Source organism: Chiloscyllium punctatum, chromosome 28, assembly GCF_047496795.1.
Source record: "Chiloscyllium punctatum isolate Juve2018m chromosome 28, sChiPun1.3, whole genome shotgun sequence".
Classification (NCBI taxonomy): Eukaryota; Metazoa; Chordata; class Chondrichthyes; order Orectolobiformes; family Hemiscylliidae; genus Chiloscyllium; species Chiloscyllium punctatum.
The window spans coordinates 7,929,706-7,947,642 of NC_092766.1; the positions used below are offsets into that span (position 1 = coordinate 7,929,706).

At 52.1% G+C, this 17,937-nt stretch overlaps 1 protein-coding gene across 1 annotated transcript in view; it reads right to left on the reverse strand.

Moving 5' to 3' along the window:
* LOC140453888 (DENN domain-containing protein 4B-like) overlaps positions 1-17,937 on the reverse strand; it is a 66,684-nt gene that overhangs the window by 22,032 nt on the left and 26,715 nt on the right. Inside the window, 4 exon segments of the mRNA XM_072548747.1 lie at positions 378-434; positions 1,653-2,253; positions 3,114-3,329; positions 6,727-6,827. Of these exon segments, the coding sequence (XP_072404848.1) occupies positions 378-434; positions 1,653-2,253; positions 3,114-3,329; positions 6,727-6,827 (975 nt within the window).

The following is a 17,937-nucleotide window of genomic DNA, read 5'->3' on the forward strand; positions in this document are numbered from 1 at the left end:
GTGGGAGCGAACGAGAGAGCGGGGAAGAGAGGGAGAGAGAGAGTGTGAGCGAGCGAGAGGGAGGGGGGAGAGAGAGAGCGAGCGGGCGGGAGGGAGAGCAAGCGAGAGTGGAAGAGAGCGAAGCGAGCGAGTGCATGTGAGAACATGCGAGTAAATGAACACGAGAGACAGTCTGTGTACCAATGAGTGAGTGTGTGTGTGTGTGTGTGTGTGTGTGTGTGTGTGTGTGTGTGTGTGTGTGTGTGTGTGTGTCTGTGTGTGTGTGTGTCTGTGTGTGTGTGTATAGAAGGGAAGTGTGTAAGTGGATTACTGTTTCGACTAGTAGACTTATTTGCTGACAGTTCACCATTATTTACCCCATAGTGAGGGTCTCATACCTTGGAACAATTAGCAGTTTCTGCCAAAAGGAAACCTGTTTTGGTTTTGCTGTCAACCTGGGTCCAAAAGAAAGGCAAATTGGGGAATTCTGCATATTTTTTGAAACCTTTAACTTCTGTGATGACTCCGGGAAAAGTGGGGCTTTATTGGTGTGCTCCCCAAAGTGAGGGCTGATACCTGAGGTAAGGTTTTATCAAATTACTCCCCCAATTTCCCGACTGATGGACTCAGGGCAACAGAAAACACTGATGTTTTGGTACTTAACAAGAAACTACTATTTATGAAAAAATAAACCAGGGTTAGCCACAGGTAGACATATGCTAGCTCCTTCTTAAACCCCTACATACACAACCAGACAGACAGACACAAACAAAAACCATCAATTTTACGGACGGAGGGTATAATTGAACACAGCTGAATAGCACCGAGATTCAATGAAACGTCCTTTTGCTTCTTCCAAGTCCTCCTGATCTCTGATCTTTGTCTTCTTTCCCAGTCCTCCCCCCAAGTCTTTATTGCAGACACAAGGCCATCACTCTAAGTATTCAGTCTCTCAGTAATTGCTGAGATGTGGCAGCTTATAGGAAGGGTATTCCGAAATTGGAGAGGGTGCAGAAAAGATTGACAAGTATGTTACTGGGACTAGAAGGTTTGAGTTATAGGGAGAGGCTGGGACTTTGTACCCTTGGGTGTCATTGACCTTATAGAGGCTTATAATATCATGAGGGGCATGGATTGGGTAAATAGACAAGGTCCTTTCCACAGGGTGGGGGAGTCCAGAACCAGAGGGCATAGGTTTGAGGTGAGAGGGGGACAGATTGAAATGGGAACTAAGGAGCAACGTTTTCACATAGAGGGTGGTACGTGTATGGAGTAAGCTGCCAGAGGAAGTGGTGGAGGCTGATACAATTAACAGCATTTAAAAGGCATCTGGATGGTTATACAAATAGGAAGGGTTTGGAGGAATATGGGCCAGGGGCTGGCAGGTGGGACTAGATTGGGTTGGAATATCTGGTTGGCATTGACAGATTGGACTGAAGGGTCTGTTTCTGTGCTGTATGACTGTGTGACACGAGGATCTTACCGAACTCTGTTTCTTGTAGAATCCCTACAGTGTGGGAACAGACCCTTCGGCCCAACAAGTCCACACCGACCCTCCGAAGAGTAACCCACCCAGACCCATTCCCCCTACCCTATATTTAACCCTGACTAATACACCTAACCTTTACAGCCCTGAACACTATGGGCAATTTAGCAAGGCCAATCAACCTAACCAGCACATCTTTGGATTGAGAAAGGAAACCTGAGCTTCCGGAGAAAACCCACGCAGACACAGGGAGAATGTGCAAACTCCACACAAACAGTCACCTGAGGCTGGAATCAAACCTGGGTCCCTGGTGCTGTGAGGCAGCTGTGCTAACCACTGAGTCACCGTGCCGCTAAATATCAGCTCACTGCCTTCCCCCACTCCAGTGCCAGAGTATCCCTCCCTCGCTACTCTACCAAAGCAACAACTCTCAGAGTTCCACTCAAGGTTTAAAAGCTGCCATATCTCCTGCCAAAGTTTCCTTACTTTCCGGCTGCAACCTTTCCCCATTTTGGTCCACAGCCCAAAAACATGGATTAAAGATAAAGGCGGGGTCTTTCGGCCGGTTGTAAAGAGGGGGTGGATGGAGATTGCTGCAGAGAAAGGGTCTGTGCTTTGGTGTAACACAGAAGGCCAGCTAACCTTCTCAACGCACCCGTCGAAGAACTCGAGACTAGACTGCCGGTCGCTGACGAAAGAGCACTCCTCGATGAACTGGGTAAAGAGTTGGGTCTTGGTCAGCAACGCATAGAACTTCTGGTTTGCTCGATCCCGGCTTTTCAGGAATCCTGAGGGGCGAGGGAGAGAGAGAGAGAGAGAGACTGCAGGCTTTATAACCAGCAGGTTACTGAGCTGTGTCCCCATGTTACCGATCACCAGAGCAGCCAGCCCACCTAACCAAAGGTTACAGTGCACTAACCCAACCCAGCATCCACCAGTCCCACCCTGGCCCCCTCCCGAGTGGCTCAATGAGGAGGTGGTCATTCCTCTGTCCAGCCCTGTCAAAGCCAAGGGTAGTGATGGCAAGTCAATACTGTGGGGTTGGTCATTGAAGAGCCAGGCTAATGCTCTGGGGGACAAATCCAACACTGCCCCTGGTGGAATGGGAGTGCAATTAAATGTGAATCTGGCCTGATCTAACTCAGCGGTCACTGGTTGTTGCAGAAACACATCTGGTTCACTCATGTCCTTTGGGGGAGAAATAATCTGCTGTCCTTACCTGGTCTGGCCTGTACGTGACTCCAGACACACAGCTATGGGGTTGGCTCTTCAATGCCCTCTGCAAAGGCATGCAAAGATTCTCAGTTTGAGGGCAATTAGGGACAGACAACAAATGCCAGCTGTACCAGCAACACCGACATCCCATGCAAGAATAAAGATTGAGTCTAGTTTGAATGTTGCTTTGGTCCCAAATTCACACTAACATGGTACCTCAGCCTGATGACAGAGGGAACTTCAACAGCGGAAGTTGTTAATAAGGTGCCTGTGAATTCAACATCTCTGGAACTGAGCTGGTTAAAGTGAAGAGAGACCCTGCAGCACGGTGATTGGGCTGGGATTATACAGTCAGCACACCCGGTGTGACACAGGAGTGTGCCAAAGCCAGCACACAGCCCCAGAACCTGCCCTGGTTTACAGAAGTGCTTACCCTGCAGGTTGAAGAGGGAACTCGAGTCAGTGGTGGTCTCCGAAGGGGCTTGTGTGATGGGCATGAGGTAGGAGCGATAGCCCTTCAGAGTGCAGGCCATAAAGCGCAGGAAAGCTTCCTGGATCTCCAGCTCCAGCTGCTTCCTACGTCCATAGATCAAATCATAGTCAGTCAAGAGAAACTCCAGCGTGGCCTCTTCTGCTGGCTTGTTGTACACTGGAGAGAGAGGCAGCAGCAAGTCAAACAGTGCCAGGAAGGAGGAACAACCATCAGCAAACTCCTACACAGGAGCAAGAGGCTTGCACAGTGACACACCCAGACAATCACGCAATAATGTACTAAACATACTGCACTCCCTCGGCCCCACTTTAGCCCTGACCCAGTGGGGTTCCCTTCGACAGTGCGGCACTCCCTCAGCACTGACCCACCGACAGTGCGCCGATCCTTCAGCGCTGACCCTCCGACTGTGGCACTCCCTCAGCGCTGACCCTCTGACTGTGGCACTCAATCAGCGCTGACTCTCCGACAGTGCGGCGCTCCCTCAGCGCTGACCCTCCGACAGTGCGGCGCTCCCTCAGCGCTGACCCTCCCACAGTGCGGCGCTCCCTCAGCGCTGACCCTCCCACAGTGCGGCGCTCCATCAGCGCTGACCCTCCCACAGTGCGGCGCTCCCTCAGCGCTGACCCTCCCACAGTGCCCACTCCCTCAGCGCTGACCCTCCCACAGTGCCCACTCCCTCAGCACTGACCCTCCCACAGTGCCCACTCCCTCAGCACGGACCCTCCCACAGTGCCCACTCCCTCAGCACGGACCCTCCCACAGTGCCCACTCCCTCAGCACTGACCCTCCCACAGTGCGGCACTCCCTCAGCACTGACCCTCCGACAGTGCCCACTCCCTCAGCACTGACCCTCCGACAGTGCCCACTCCCTCAGCACTGACCCTCCGACAGTGCCCACTCCCTCAGCACTGACCCTCCGACAGTGCCCACTCCCTCAGCACTGACCCTCCGACAGTGCCCACTCCCTCAGCACTGACCCTCCGACAGTGCCCACTCCCTCAGCACTGACCCTCCGACAGTGCCCACTCCCTCAGCACTGACCCTCCGACAGTGCCCACTCCCTCAGCACTGACCCTCCGACAGTGCCCACTCCCTCAGCACTGACCCTCCGACAGTGCCCACTCCCTCAGCACTGACCCTCCGACAGTGCCCACTCCCTCAGCACTGACCCTCCGACAGTGCCCACTCCCTCAGCACTGACCCTCCGACAGTGCCCACTCCCTCAGCACTGACCCTCCGACAGTGCCCACTCCCTCAGCACTGACCCTCCGACAGTGCCCACTCCCTCAGCACTGACCCTCCGACAGTGCCCACTCCCTCAGCACTGACCCTCCGACAGTGCCCACTCCCTCAGCACTGACCCTCCGACAGTGCCCACTCCCTCAGCACTGACCCTCCGACAGTGCCCACTCCCTCAGCACTGACCCTCCGACAGTGCCCACTCCCTCAGCACTGACCCTCCGACAGTGCCCACTCCCTCAGCACTGACCCTCCGACAGTGCCCACTCCCTCAGCACTGACCCTCCGACAGTGCCCACTCCCTCAGCACTGACCCTCCGACAGTGCCCACTCCCTCAGCACTGACCCTCCGACAGTGCCCACTCCCTCAGCACTGACCCTCCGACAGTGCCCACTCCCTCAGCACTGACCCTCCGACAGTGCCCACTCCCTCAGCACTGACCCTCCGACAGTGCCCACTCCCTCAGCACTGACCCTCCGACAGTGCCCACTCCCTCAGCACTGACCCTCCGACAGTGCCCACTCCCTCAGCACTGACCCTCCGACAGTGCCCACTCCCTCAGCACTGACCCTCCGACAGTGCCCACTCCCTCAGCACTGACCCTCCGACAGTGCCCACTCCCTCAGCACTGACCCTCCGACAGTGCCCACTCCCTCAGCACTGACCCTCCGACAGTGCCCACTCCCTCAGCACTGACCCTCCGACAGTGCCCACTCCCTCAGCACTGACCCTCCGACAGTGCCCACTCCCTCAGCACTGACCCTCCGACAGTGCCCAATCCCTCAGCACTGACCCTCCGACAGTGCCCACTCCCTCAGCACTGACCCTCCCACAGTGCCCACTCCCTCAGCACTGACCCTCCCACAGTGCCCACTCCCTCAGCACTGACCCTCCCACAGTGCCCACTCCCTCAGCACTGACCCTCCCACAGTGCCCACTCCCTCAGCACTGACCCTCCCACAGTGCCCACTCCCTCAGCACTGACCCTCCCACAGTGCCCACTCCCTCAGCACTGACCCTCCCACAGTGCGGCGCTCCCTCAGCACTGACCCTCCCACAGTGCCCACTCCCTCAGCACTGACCCTCCGACAGTGCCCACTCCCTCAGCACTGACCCTCCGACAGTGCCCACTCCCTCAGCACTGACCCTCCGACAGTGCCCACTCCCTCAGCACTGACCCTCCGACAGTGCCCACTCCCTCAGCACTGACCCTCCGACAGTGCCCACTCCCTCAGCACTGACCCTCCGACAGTGCCCACTCCCTCAGCGCTGACCCTCCGACAGTGTGGTGCTCCCTCAGCGCTGACCCTCCGACAGTGTGGTGCTCCCTCAGCGCTGACCCTCCGACAGTGTCCACTCCCTCAGCGCTGACCCTCTGACAGTGCGGTGCTCCCTCAGCGCTGACCCTCCGACAGTGTCCACTCCCTCAGCACTGACCCTCCGACAGTGCGGTGCTCCCTCAGCGCTGACCCTCCGACAGTGTCCACTCCCTCAGCACTGACCCTCCGACAGTGCGGCGCTCCCTCAGCACTGACCCTCCGACAGTGCCCACTCCCTCAGCACTGACCCTCCGACAGTGCCCACTCCCTCAGCACTGACCCTCCGACAGTGCCCACTCCCTCAGCACTGACCCTCCGACAGTGCCCACTCCCTCAGCACTGACCCTCCGACAGTGCCCACTCCCTCAGCACTGACCCTCCGACAGTGCCCACTCCCTCAGCACTGACCCTCCCACAGTGCCCACTCCCTCAGCACTGACCCTCCCACAGTGCCCACTCCCTCAGCACTGACCCTCCGACAGTGCCCACTCCCTCAGCACTGACCCTCCGACAGTGCCCACTCCCTCAGCACTGACCCTCCGACAGTGCCCACTCCCTCAGCACTGACCCTCCGACAGTGCCCACTCCCTCAGCACTGACCCTCCGACAGTGCCCACTCCCTCAGCGCTGACCCTCCGACAGTGCCCACTCCCTCAGCGCTGACCCTCCGACAGTGCGGTGCTCCCTCAGCGCTGACCCTCCGACAGTGTCCACTCCCTCAGCGCTGACCCTCTGACAGTGCGGTGCTCCCTCAGCGCTGACCGTTCGACAGGCCTTATGGGGAAACAACGTGACCCAGATAGTTGCTTGGGAGTATCTGGGTTTGGGGGAAATGGTCCGGAGCCTAAAGCGTTAGACTTGGTTTAAGGAGACAAGGGAAGTGACTGAATGAGGAATGAAGAAGTGAAATGTGAGGGAGTACACGAGGGTGAAGTCAAAGCCATGTGGAGAGATGTGACTGGATTGGCCGATGTCAAACTGGACCAGCACTCACATTCATCCAGCTGCTGGTATAACAGGTTCAAGGAGTTCAGCAGCACCTTGCACGGTTTCCGTGGAAACGCTCGCAGTGTCAGACTCTTCTTATACTCATTCCTGAAACACAGACACAAATATGATCACAGTGAGAAAGGTGTCCTCATTGGTCTCAGGATCGGCAAATACAGTCATAGAGTTAGAGAGCACAGAAACAGACCCTTTAGTCCACCCAGTCTATGCCAAATGAATTGCAAACTAAACTACCAGACAAACAGGGTTCAAACCCATCAGCAACATCAAATAGAAGGATCAATTGCACAGTGATCGCGAGTCCCCTCAATCATCAATATTGATCACGGCCCCACCCTCAAACACCCCCTTATTAATCAATATTGATCACTGCACCCACTTCAATAATCAACACTGATCACTGCTCCCTTTCAATAATCGACACTGATCACTGCACCCCCTCAATAATCGACACTGATCACTGCACCCCCTCAATAATCGACACTGATCACTGCACCCCCTCAATAATCGACACTGATCACTGCACCCACTTCAATAATCGACACTGATCACTGCACCCCCTCAATAATCGACACTGATCACTGCTCCCTTTCAATAATCGACACTGATCACTGCACCCCCTCAATAATCGACACTGATCACTGCTCCCCCTCAATAATCGACACTGATCACTGCTTGCCCTCAATAATCGACACTGATCACTGCACCCCCTCAATAATCGACACTGATCACTGCACCCCCTCAATAATCGACACTGATCACTGCACCCCCTCAATAATCGACACTGATCACTGCCCCCCCTCAATAATCGACACTGATCACTGCTCCCCTTCAATAATCGACACTGATCACTGCACCCCCTCAATAATCGACACTGATCACTGCACCCCTTCAATAATCGACACTGATCACGGCTCCCCCTCAATAATCGACACTGATCACTGCTCCCCCTCAATAATCGACACTGATCACTGCTCCCCCTCAATAATCGACACTGATCACTGCTCCCCCTCAATAATCGACACTGATCACTGCTCCCCCTCAATAATCGACACTGATCACTGCACCCCCTCAATAATCGACACTGATCACTGCTCCCCTTCAATAATCGACACTGATCATTGCCTTCCCTCAATAATCGACACTGATCACTGCCCCCCCTCAATAATCGACACTGATCACTGCACCCCCTTCAATAATCGACACTGATCACTGCTCCCCCTCAATAATCGACACTGATCACTGCTCCCCTTCAATAACCGACACTGATCACTGCGCCCCTTCAATAATCGACACTGATCACTGCACCCCCTCAATAATCGACACTGATCACTGCTCCCCCTCAATAATCGACACTGATCACTGCACCCCCTCAATAATCGACACTGATCACTGCTCCCCCTCAATAATCGACACTGATCACTGCTCCCCCTCAATAATCGACACTGATCACTGCGCCCCCTCAATAATCGACACTGATCACTGCGCCCCCTCAATAATCGACACTGATCACTGCTCCCCCTCAATAATCGACACTGATCACTGCTCCCCCTCAATAATCGACACTGATCACTGCACCCCCTCAATAATCGACACTGATCACTGCTCCCCTTCAATAATCGACACTGATCATTGCCTTCCCTCAATAATCGACACTGATCACTGCCCCCCCTCAATAATCGACACTGATCACTGCACCCCCTTCAATAATCGACACTGATCACTGCTCCCCCTCAATAATCGACACTGATCACTGCTCCCCTTCAATAACCGACACTGATCACTGCTCCCCTTCAATAATCGACACTGATCACTGCACCCCCTCAATAATCGACACTGATCACTGCTCCCCCTCAATAATCGACACTGATCACTGCACCCCCTCAATAATCGACACTGATCACTGCTCCCCCTCAATAATCGACACTGATCACTGCTCCCCCTCAATAATCGACACTGATCACTGCGCCCCCTCAATAATCGACACTGATCACTGCGCCCCCTCAATAATCGACACTGATCACTGCTCCCCCTCAATAATCGACACTGATCACTGCCCCCCCTCAATAATCGACACTGATCACTGCTCCCCCTCAATAATCGACACTGATCATTGCACCCCTTCAATAATCGACACTGATCACTGCTCCCCCTCAATAATCGACACTGATCACTGCTCCCCCTCAATAATCGACACTGATCACTGCTCCCCCTCAATAATCGACACTGATCACTGCTCCCCCTCAATAATCGACACTGATCACTGCACCCCCTCAAAAATCGACACTGATCACTGCTCCCCTTCAATAATCGACACTGATCACTGCCCCCCCTCAATAATCGACACTGATCACTGCCCCCCCCTCAATAATCGACACTGATCACTGCACCCCCTTCAATAATCGACACTGATCACTGCTCCCCTTCAATAATCGACACTGATCACTGCTCCCCTTCAATAACCGACACTGATCACTGCACCCCCTCAATAATCGACACTGATCACTGCGCCCCCTCAATAATCGACACTGATCACTGCTCCCCCTCAATAATCGACACTGATCACTGCTCCCCCTCAATAATCGACACTGACCACTGCTCCCCCTCAATAATCGACACTGATCACTGCACCCCCTCAATAATCGACACTGATCACTGCTCCCCTTCAATAATCGACACTGATCACTGCCCCCCCTCAATAATCGACACTGATCACTGCTCCCCCTCAATAATCGACACTGATCACTGCACCCCCTCAATAATCGACACTGATCACTGCCCCCCCTCAATAATCGACACTGATCACTGCACCCCCTCAATAATCGACACTGATCACTGCCCTTCAATAATCGACACTGATCACTGCTCCCCCTCAATAATCGACACTGATCACTGCTCCCCCTCAATAATCGACACTGATCACTGCACCCCCTCAATAATCGACACTGATCACTGCTCCCCCTCAATAATCGACACTGATCACTGCTCCCCCTCAATAATCGACACTGATCACTGCTCCCCTTCAATAATCGACACTGATCACTGCACCCCTTCAATAATCGACACTGATCATTGCCTTCCCTCAATAATCGACACTGATCACTGCCCCCCCTCAATAATCGACACTGATCACTGCACCCCCTTCAATAATCGACACTGATCACTGCACCCCCTCAATAATCGACACTGATCACTGCACCCCTTCAATAATCGACACTGATCACTGCACCCCTTCAATAATCGACACTGATCATTGCCTTCCCTCAATAATCGACACTGATCACTGCCCCCCCTCAATAATCGACACTGATCACTGCACCCCCTTCAATAATCGACACTGATCACTGCACCCCCTCAATAATCGACACTGATCACTGCTCCCCCTCAATAACCGACACTGATCACTGCTCCTCCTCAATAATCGAGACTGATCACTGCCCCCCTCAATAATCGACACTGATCACTGCGCCCCCTCAATAATCGACACTGATCACTGCTCCCCCTCAATAATCGACACTGATCACTGCTCGCCCTCAATAACCGACACTGATCACTGCACCCCCTCAATAATCGACACTGATCACTGCTCCCCCTCAATAATCGACACTGATCACTGCACCCCTTCAATAATCGACACTGATCACTGCCCCCCCTCAATAATCGACACTGATCACTGCTCCCCCTCAACAATCGACACTGATCACTGCTCCCCCTCAATAATCGACACTGATCACTGCACCCCTTCAATAATCGACACTGATCATTGCACCCCTTCAATAATCGACACTGATCACTGCTCCCCCTCAATAATCGACACTGATCACTGCACCCCTTCAATAATCGACACTGATCACTGCCCCCCCTCAATAATCGACACTGATCACTGCTCCCCCTCAATAATCGACACTGATCACTGCCCCCCCTCAATAATCGACACTGATCACTGCTCCCCCTCAATAATCGACACTGATCACTGCTCCCCCTCAATAATCGACACTGATCACTGCCCCCCCTCAATAATCGACACTGATCACTGCTCCCCTTCAATAATCGACATTGATCACTGCTCCCCCTCAATAATCGACACTGATCACTGCTCCCCTTCAATAATCGACACTGATCACTGCACCCCTTCAATAATCGACACTGATCGTTGCCTTCCCTCAATAATCGACACTGATCACTGCCCCCCCTCAATAATCGACACTGATCACTGCACCCCCTTCAATAATCGACACTGATCACTGCACCCCCTCAATAATCGACACTGATCACTGCACCCCTTCAATAATCGACACTGATCACTGCACCCCTTCAATAATCGACACTGATCATTGCCTTCCCTCAATAATCGACACTGATCACTGCTCCCCCTCAATAATCGACACTGATCACTGCTCCCCCTCAATAATCGACACTGATCACTGCTCCCCTTCAATAATCGACACTGATCACTGCTCCCCTTCAATAATCGACACTGATCATTGCCTTCCCTCAATAATCGACACTGATCACTGCCCCCCCTCAATAATCGACACTGATCACTGCACCCCCTTCAATAATCGACACTGATCACTGCACCCCCTCAATAATCGACACTGATCACTGCACCCCTTCAATAATCGACACTGATCACTGCACCCCTTCAATAATCGACACTGATCATTGCCTTCCCTCAATAATCGACACTGATCACTGCCCCCCCTCAATAATCGACACTGATCACTGCACCCCCTTCAATAATCGACACTGATCACTGCACCCCCTCAATAATCGACACTGATCACTGCACCCCTTCAATAATCGACAATGATCATTGCCTTCCCTCAATAATCGACACTGATCACTGCCCCCCCCTCAATAATCGACACTGATCACTGCACCCCCCTCAATAATCGACACTGATCACTGCACCCCCTCAATAATCGACACTGATCACTGCACCCCCTCAATAATCGACACTGATCACTGCTCCCCTTCAATAATCTACACTGATCACTGCTCCCCCTCAATAATCGACACTGATCACTGCTCCCCCTCAATAATCGACACTGATCACTGCTCCCCCTCAATAACCGACACTGATCACTGCTCCTCCTCAATAATCAACACTGATCACTGCCCCCCTCAATAATCGACACTGATCACTGCGCCCCCTCAATAATCGACACTGATCACTGCTCCCCCTCAATAATCGACACTGATCACTGCTCGCCCTCAATAACCGACACTGATCACTGCACCCCCTCAATAATCGACACTGATCACTGCTCCCCCTCAATAATCGACACTGATCACTGCACCCCCCTCAATAATCGACACTGATCACTGCACCCCCTCAATAATCGACACTGATCACTGCACCCCCTCAATAATCGACACTGATCACTGCTCCCCTTCAATAATCTACACTGATCACTGCTCCCCCTCAATAATCGACACTGATCACTGCTCCCCCTCAATAATCGACACTGATCACTGCTCCCCCTCAATAACCGACACTGATCACTGCTCCTCCTCAATAATCGACACTGATCACTGCCCCCCTCAATAATCGACACTGATCACTGCGCCCCCTCAATAATCGACACTGATCACTGCTCCCCCTCAATAATCGACACTGATCACTGCTCGCCCTCAATAACCGACACTGATCACTGCACCCCCTCAATAATCGACACTGATCACTGCTCCCCCTCAATAATCGACACTGATCACTGCTCGCCCTCAATAACCGACACTGATCACTGCACCCCCTCAATAATCGACACTGATCACTGCTCCCCCTCAATAATCGACACTGATCACTGCACCCCTTCAATAATCGACACTGATCACTGCCCCCCCTCAATAATCGACACTGATCACTGCTCCCCCTCAATAATCGACACTGATCACTGCTCCCCCTCAATAATCGACACTGATCATTGCACCCCTTCAATAATCGACACTGATCATTGCACCCCTTCAATAATCGACACTGATCACTGCTCCCCCTCAATAATCGACACTGATCACTGCTCCCCCTCAATAATCGACACTGATCACTGCCCCCCCTCAATAATCGACACTGATCACTGCTCCCCCTCAATAATCGACACTGATCACTGCTCCCCTTCAATAATCGACACTGATCACTGCTCCCCCTCAATAATCGACACTGATCACTGCTCCCCTTCAATAATCGACACTGATCACTGCACCCCTTCAATAATCGACACTGATCGTTGCCTTCCCTCAATAATCGACACTGATCACTGCCCCCCCTCAATAATCGACACTGATCACTGCACCCCCTTCAATAATCGACACTGATCACTGCACCCCCTCAATAATCGACACTGATCACTGCACCCCTTCAATAATCGACACTGATCACTGCACCCCTTCAATAATCGACACTGATCATTGCCTTCCCTCAATAATCGACACTGATCACTGCCCCCCCTCAATAATCGACACTGATCACTGCACCCCCTTCAATAATCGACACTGATCACTGCTCCCCCTCAATAATCGACACTGATCACGGCTCCCCCTCAATAATCGACACTGATCACTGCCCCCCCTCAATAATCGACACTGATCACTGCTCCCCCTCAATAATCGACACTGATCACTGCTCCCCCTCAATAATCGACACTGATCACTGCTCCCCTTCAATAATCGACACTGATCACTGCACCCCCTCAATAATCGACACTGATCACTGCTCCCCTCAATAATCGACACTGATCACTGCTCCCCTCAATAATCGACACTGATCACTGCTCCCCCTCAATAATCGACACTGATCACTACTCCCCCTCAATAATCGACACTGATCACTGCACCCCCTTCAATAATCGACACTGATCACTGCACCCCTTCAATAATCGACACTGATCGTTGCCTTCCCTCAATAATCGACACTGATCACTGCCCCCCCTCAATAATCGACACTGATCACTGCTCCCCCTCAATAATCGACACTGATCACTGCTCCCCTTCAATAATCGACACTGATCACTGCACCCCCTCAATAATCGACACTGATCACTGCTCCCCTCAATAATCGACACTGATCACTGCACCCCCTCAATAATCGACACTGATCACTGCTCCCCTCAATAATCGACACTGATCACTGCCCCCCCCTTAATAATCGACACTGATCACTGCACCCCCTCAATAATCGACACTGATCACTGCTCCCCTTCAATAATCGACACTGATCACTGCTCCCCCTCAATAATCGACACTGATCACTGCTCCCCTTCAATAATCGACACTGATCACTGCTCCCCTTCAATAATCGACACTGATCATTGCCTTCCCTCAATAATCGACACTGATCACTGCCCCCCCTCAATAATCGACACTGATCACTGCACCCCCTTCAATAATCGACACTGATCACTGCTCCCCCTCAATAATCGACACTGATCACTGCTCCCCTTCAATAATCGACACTGATCACTGCTCCCCTTCAATAATCGACACTGATCATTGCCTTCCCTCAATAATCGACACTGATCACTGCCCCCCCTCAATAATCGACACTGATCACTGCTCCCCTTCAATAACCGACACTGATCACTGCTCCCCCTCAATAATCGACACTGATCACTGCTCCCCCTCAATAATCGACACTGATCACTGCTCCCCCTCAATAATCGACACTGATCACTGCTCCCCGTCAATAATCGACACTGATCACTGCTCCCCTTCAATAATCGACACTGATCATTGCCTTCCCTCAATAATCGACACTGATCACTGCCCCCCCTCAATAATCGACACTGATCACTGCACCCCCTTCAATAATCGACACTGATCACTGCTCCCCCTCAATAATCGACACTGATCACTGCTCCCCCTCAATAATCGACACTGATCACTGCACCCCCTCAATAATCGACACTGATCACTGCTCCCCCTCAATAATCGACACTGATCACTGCTCCCCCTCAATAATCGACACTGATCACTGCTCCCCCTCAATAATCGACACTGATCACTGCACCCCCTCAATAATCGACACTGATCACTGCTCCCCTTCAATAATCGACACTGATCATTGCCTTCCCTCAATAATCGACACTGATCACTGCCCCCCCTCAATAATCGACACTGATCACTGCACCCCCTTCAATAATCGACACTGATCACTGCTCCCCCTCAATAATCGACACTGATCACTGCTCCCCTTCAATAACCGACACTGATCACTGCGCCCCTTCAATAATCGACACTGATCACTGCACCCCCTCAATAATCGACACTGATCACTGCTCCCCCTCAATAATCGACACTGATCACTGCACCCCCTCAATAATCGACACTGATCACTGCTCCCCCTCAATAATCGACACTGATCACTGCTCCCCCTCAATAATCGACACTGATCACTGCGCCCCCTCAATAATCGACACTGATCACTGCGCCCCCTCAATAATCGACACTGATCACTGCTCCCCCTCAATAATCGACACTGATCACTGCTCCCCCTCAATAATCGACACTGATCACTGCACCCCCTCAATAATCGACACTGATCACTGCTCCCCTTCAATAATCGACACTGATCATTGCCTTCCCTCAATAATCGACACTGATCACTGCCCCCCCTCAATAATCGACACTGATCACTGCACCCCCTTCAATAATCGACACTGATCACTGCTCCCCCTCAATAATCGACACTGATCACTGCTCCCCTTCAATAACCGACACTGATCACTGCTCCCCTTCAATAATCGACACTGATCACTGCACCCCCTCAATAATCGACACTGATCACTGCTCCCCCTCAATAATCGACACTGATCACTGCACCCCCTCAATAATCGACACTGATCACTGCTCCCCCTCAATAATCGACACTGATCACTGCTCCCCCTCAATAATCGACACTGATCACTGCGCCCCCTCAATAATCGACACTGATCACTGCGCCCCCTCAATAATCGACACTGATCACTGCTCCCCCTCAATAATCGACACTGATCACTGCCCCCCCTCAATAATCGACACTGATCACTGCTCCCCCTCAATAATCGACACTGATCATTGCACCCCTTCAATAATCGACACTGATCACTGCTCCCCCTCAATAATCGACACTGATCACTGCTCCCCCTCAATAATCGACACTGATCACTGCTCCCCCTCAATAATCGACACTGATCACTGCTCCCCCTCAATAATCGACACTGATCACTGCACCCCCTCAAAAATCGACACTGATCACTGCTCCCCTTCAATAATCGACACTGATCACTGCCCCCCCTCAATAATCGACACTGATCACTGCCCCCCCCTCAATAATCGACACTGATCACTGCACCCCCTTCAATAATCGACACTGATCACTGCTCCCCTTCAATAATCGACACTGATCACTGCTCCCCTTCAATAACCGACACTGATCACTGCACCCCCTCAATAATCGACACTGATCACTGCGCCCCCTCAATAATCGACACTGATCACTGCTCCCCCTCAATAATCGACACTGATCACTGCTCCCCCTCAATAATCGACACTGACCACTGCTCCCCCTCAATAATCGACACTGATCACTGCACCCCCTCAATAATCGACACTGATCACTGCTCCCCTTCAATAATCGACACTGATCACTGCCCCCCCTCAATAATCGACACTGATCACTGCTCCCCCTCAATAATCGACACTGATCACTGCACCCCCTCAATAATCGACACTGATCACTGCCCCCCCTCAATAATCGACACTGATCACTGCACCCCCTCAATAATCGACACTGATCACTGCCCTTCAATAATCGACACTGATCACTGCTCCCCCTCAATAATCGACACTGATCACTGCTCCCCCTCAATAATCGACACTGATCACTGCACCCCCTCAATAATCGACACTGATCACTGCTCCCCCTCAATAATCGACACTGATCACTGCTCCCCCTCAATAATCGACACTGATCACTGCTCCCCTTCAATAATCGACACTGATCACTGCACCCCTTCAATAATCGACACTGATCATTGCCTTCCCTCAATAATCGACACTGATCACTGCCCCCCCTCAATAATCGACACTGATCACTGCACCCCCTTCAATAATCGACACTGATCACTGCACCCCCTCAATAATCGACACTGATCACTGCACCCCTTCAATAATCGACACTGATCACTGCACCCCTTCAATAATCGACACTGATCATTGCCTTCCCTCAATAATCGACACTGATCACTGCCCCCCCTCAATAATCGACACTGATCACTGCACCCCCTTCAATAATCGACACTGATCACTGCACCCCCTCAATAATCGACACTGATCACTGCTCCCCCTCAATAACCGACACTGATCACTGCTCCTCCTCAATAATCGAGACTGATCACTGCCCCCCTCAATAATCGACACTGATCACTGCGCCCCCTCAATAATCGACACTGATCACTGCTCCCCCTCAATAATCGACACTGATCACTGCTCGCCCTCAATAACCGACACTGATCACTGCACCCCCTCAATAATCGACACTGATCACTGCTCCCCCTCAATAATCGACACTGATCACTGCACCCCTTCAATAATCGACACTGATCACTGCCCCCCCTCAATAATCGACACTGATCACTGCTCCCCCTCAACAATCGACACTGATCACTGCTCCCCCTCAATAATCGACACTGATCATTGCACCCCTTCAATAATCGACACTGATCATTGCACCCCTTCAATAATCGACACTGATCACTGCTCCCCCTCAATAATCGACACTGATCACTGCACCCCTTCAATAATCGACACTGATCACTGCCCCCCCTCAATAATCGACACTGATCACTGCTCCCCCTCAATAATCGACACTGATCACTGCCCCCCCTCAATAATCGACACTGATCACTGCTCCCCCTCAATAATCGACACTGATCACTGCTCCCCCTCAATAATCGACACTGATCACTGCCCCCCCTCAATAATCGACACTGATCACTGCTCCCCTTCAATAATCGACATTGATCACTGCTCCCCCTCAATAATCGACACTGATCACTGCTCCCCTTCAATAATCGACACTGATCACTGCACCCCTTCAATAATCGACACTGATCGTTGCCTTCCCTCAATAATCGACACTGATCACTGCCCCCCCTCAATAATCGACACTGATCACTGCACCCCCTTCAATAATCGACACTGATCACTGCACCCCCTCAAT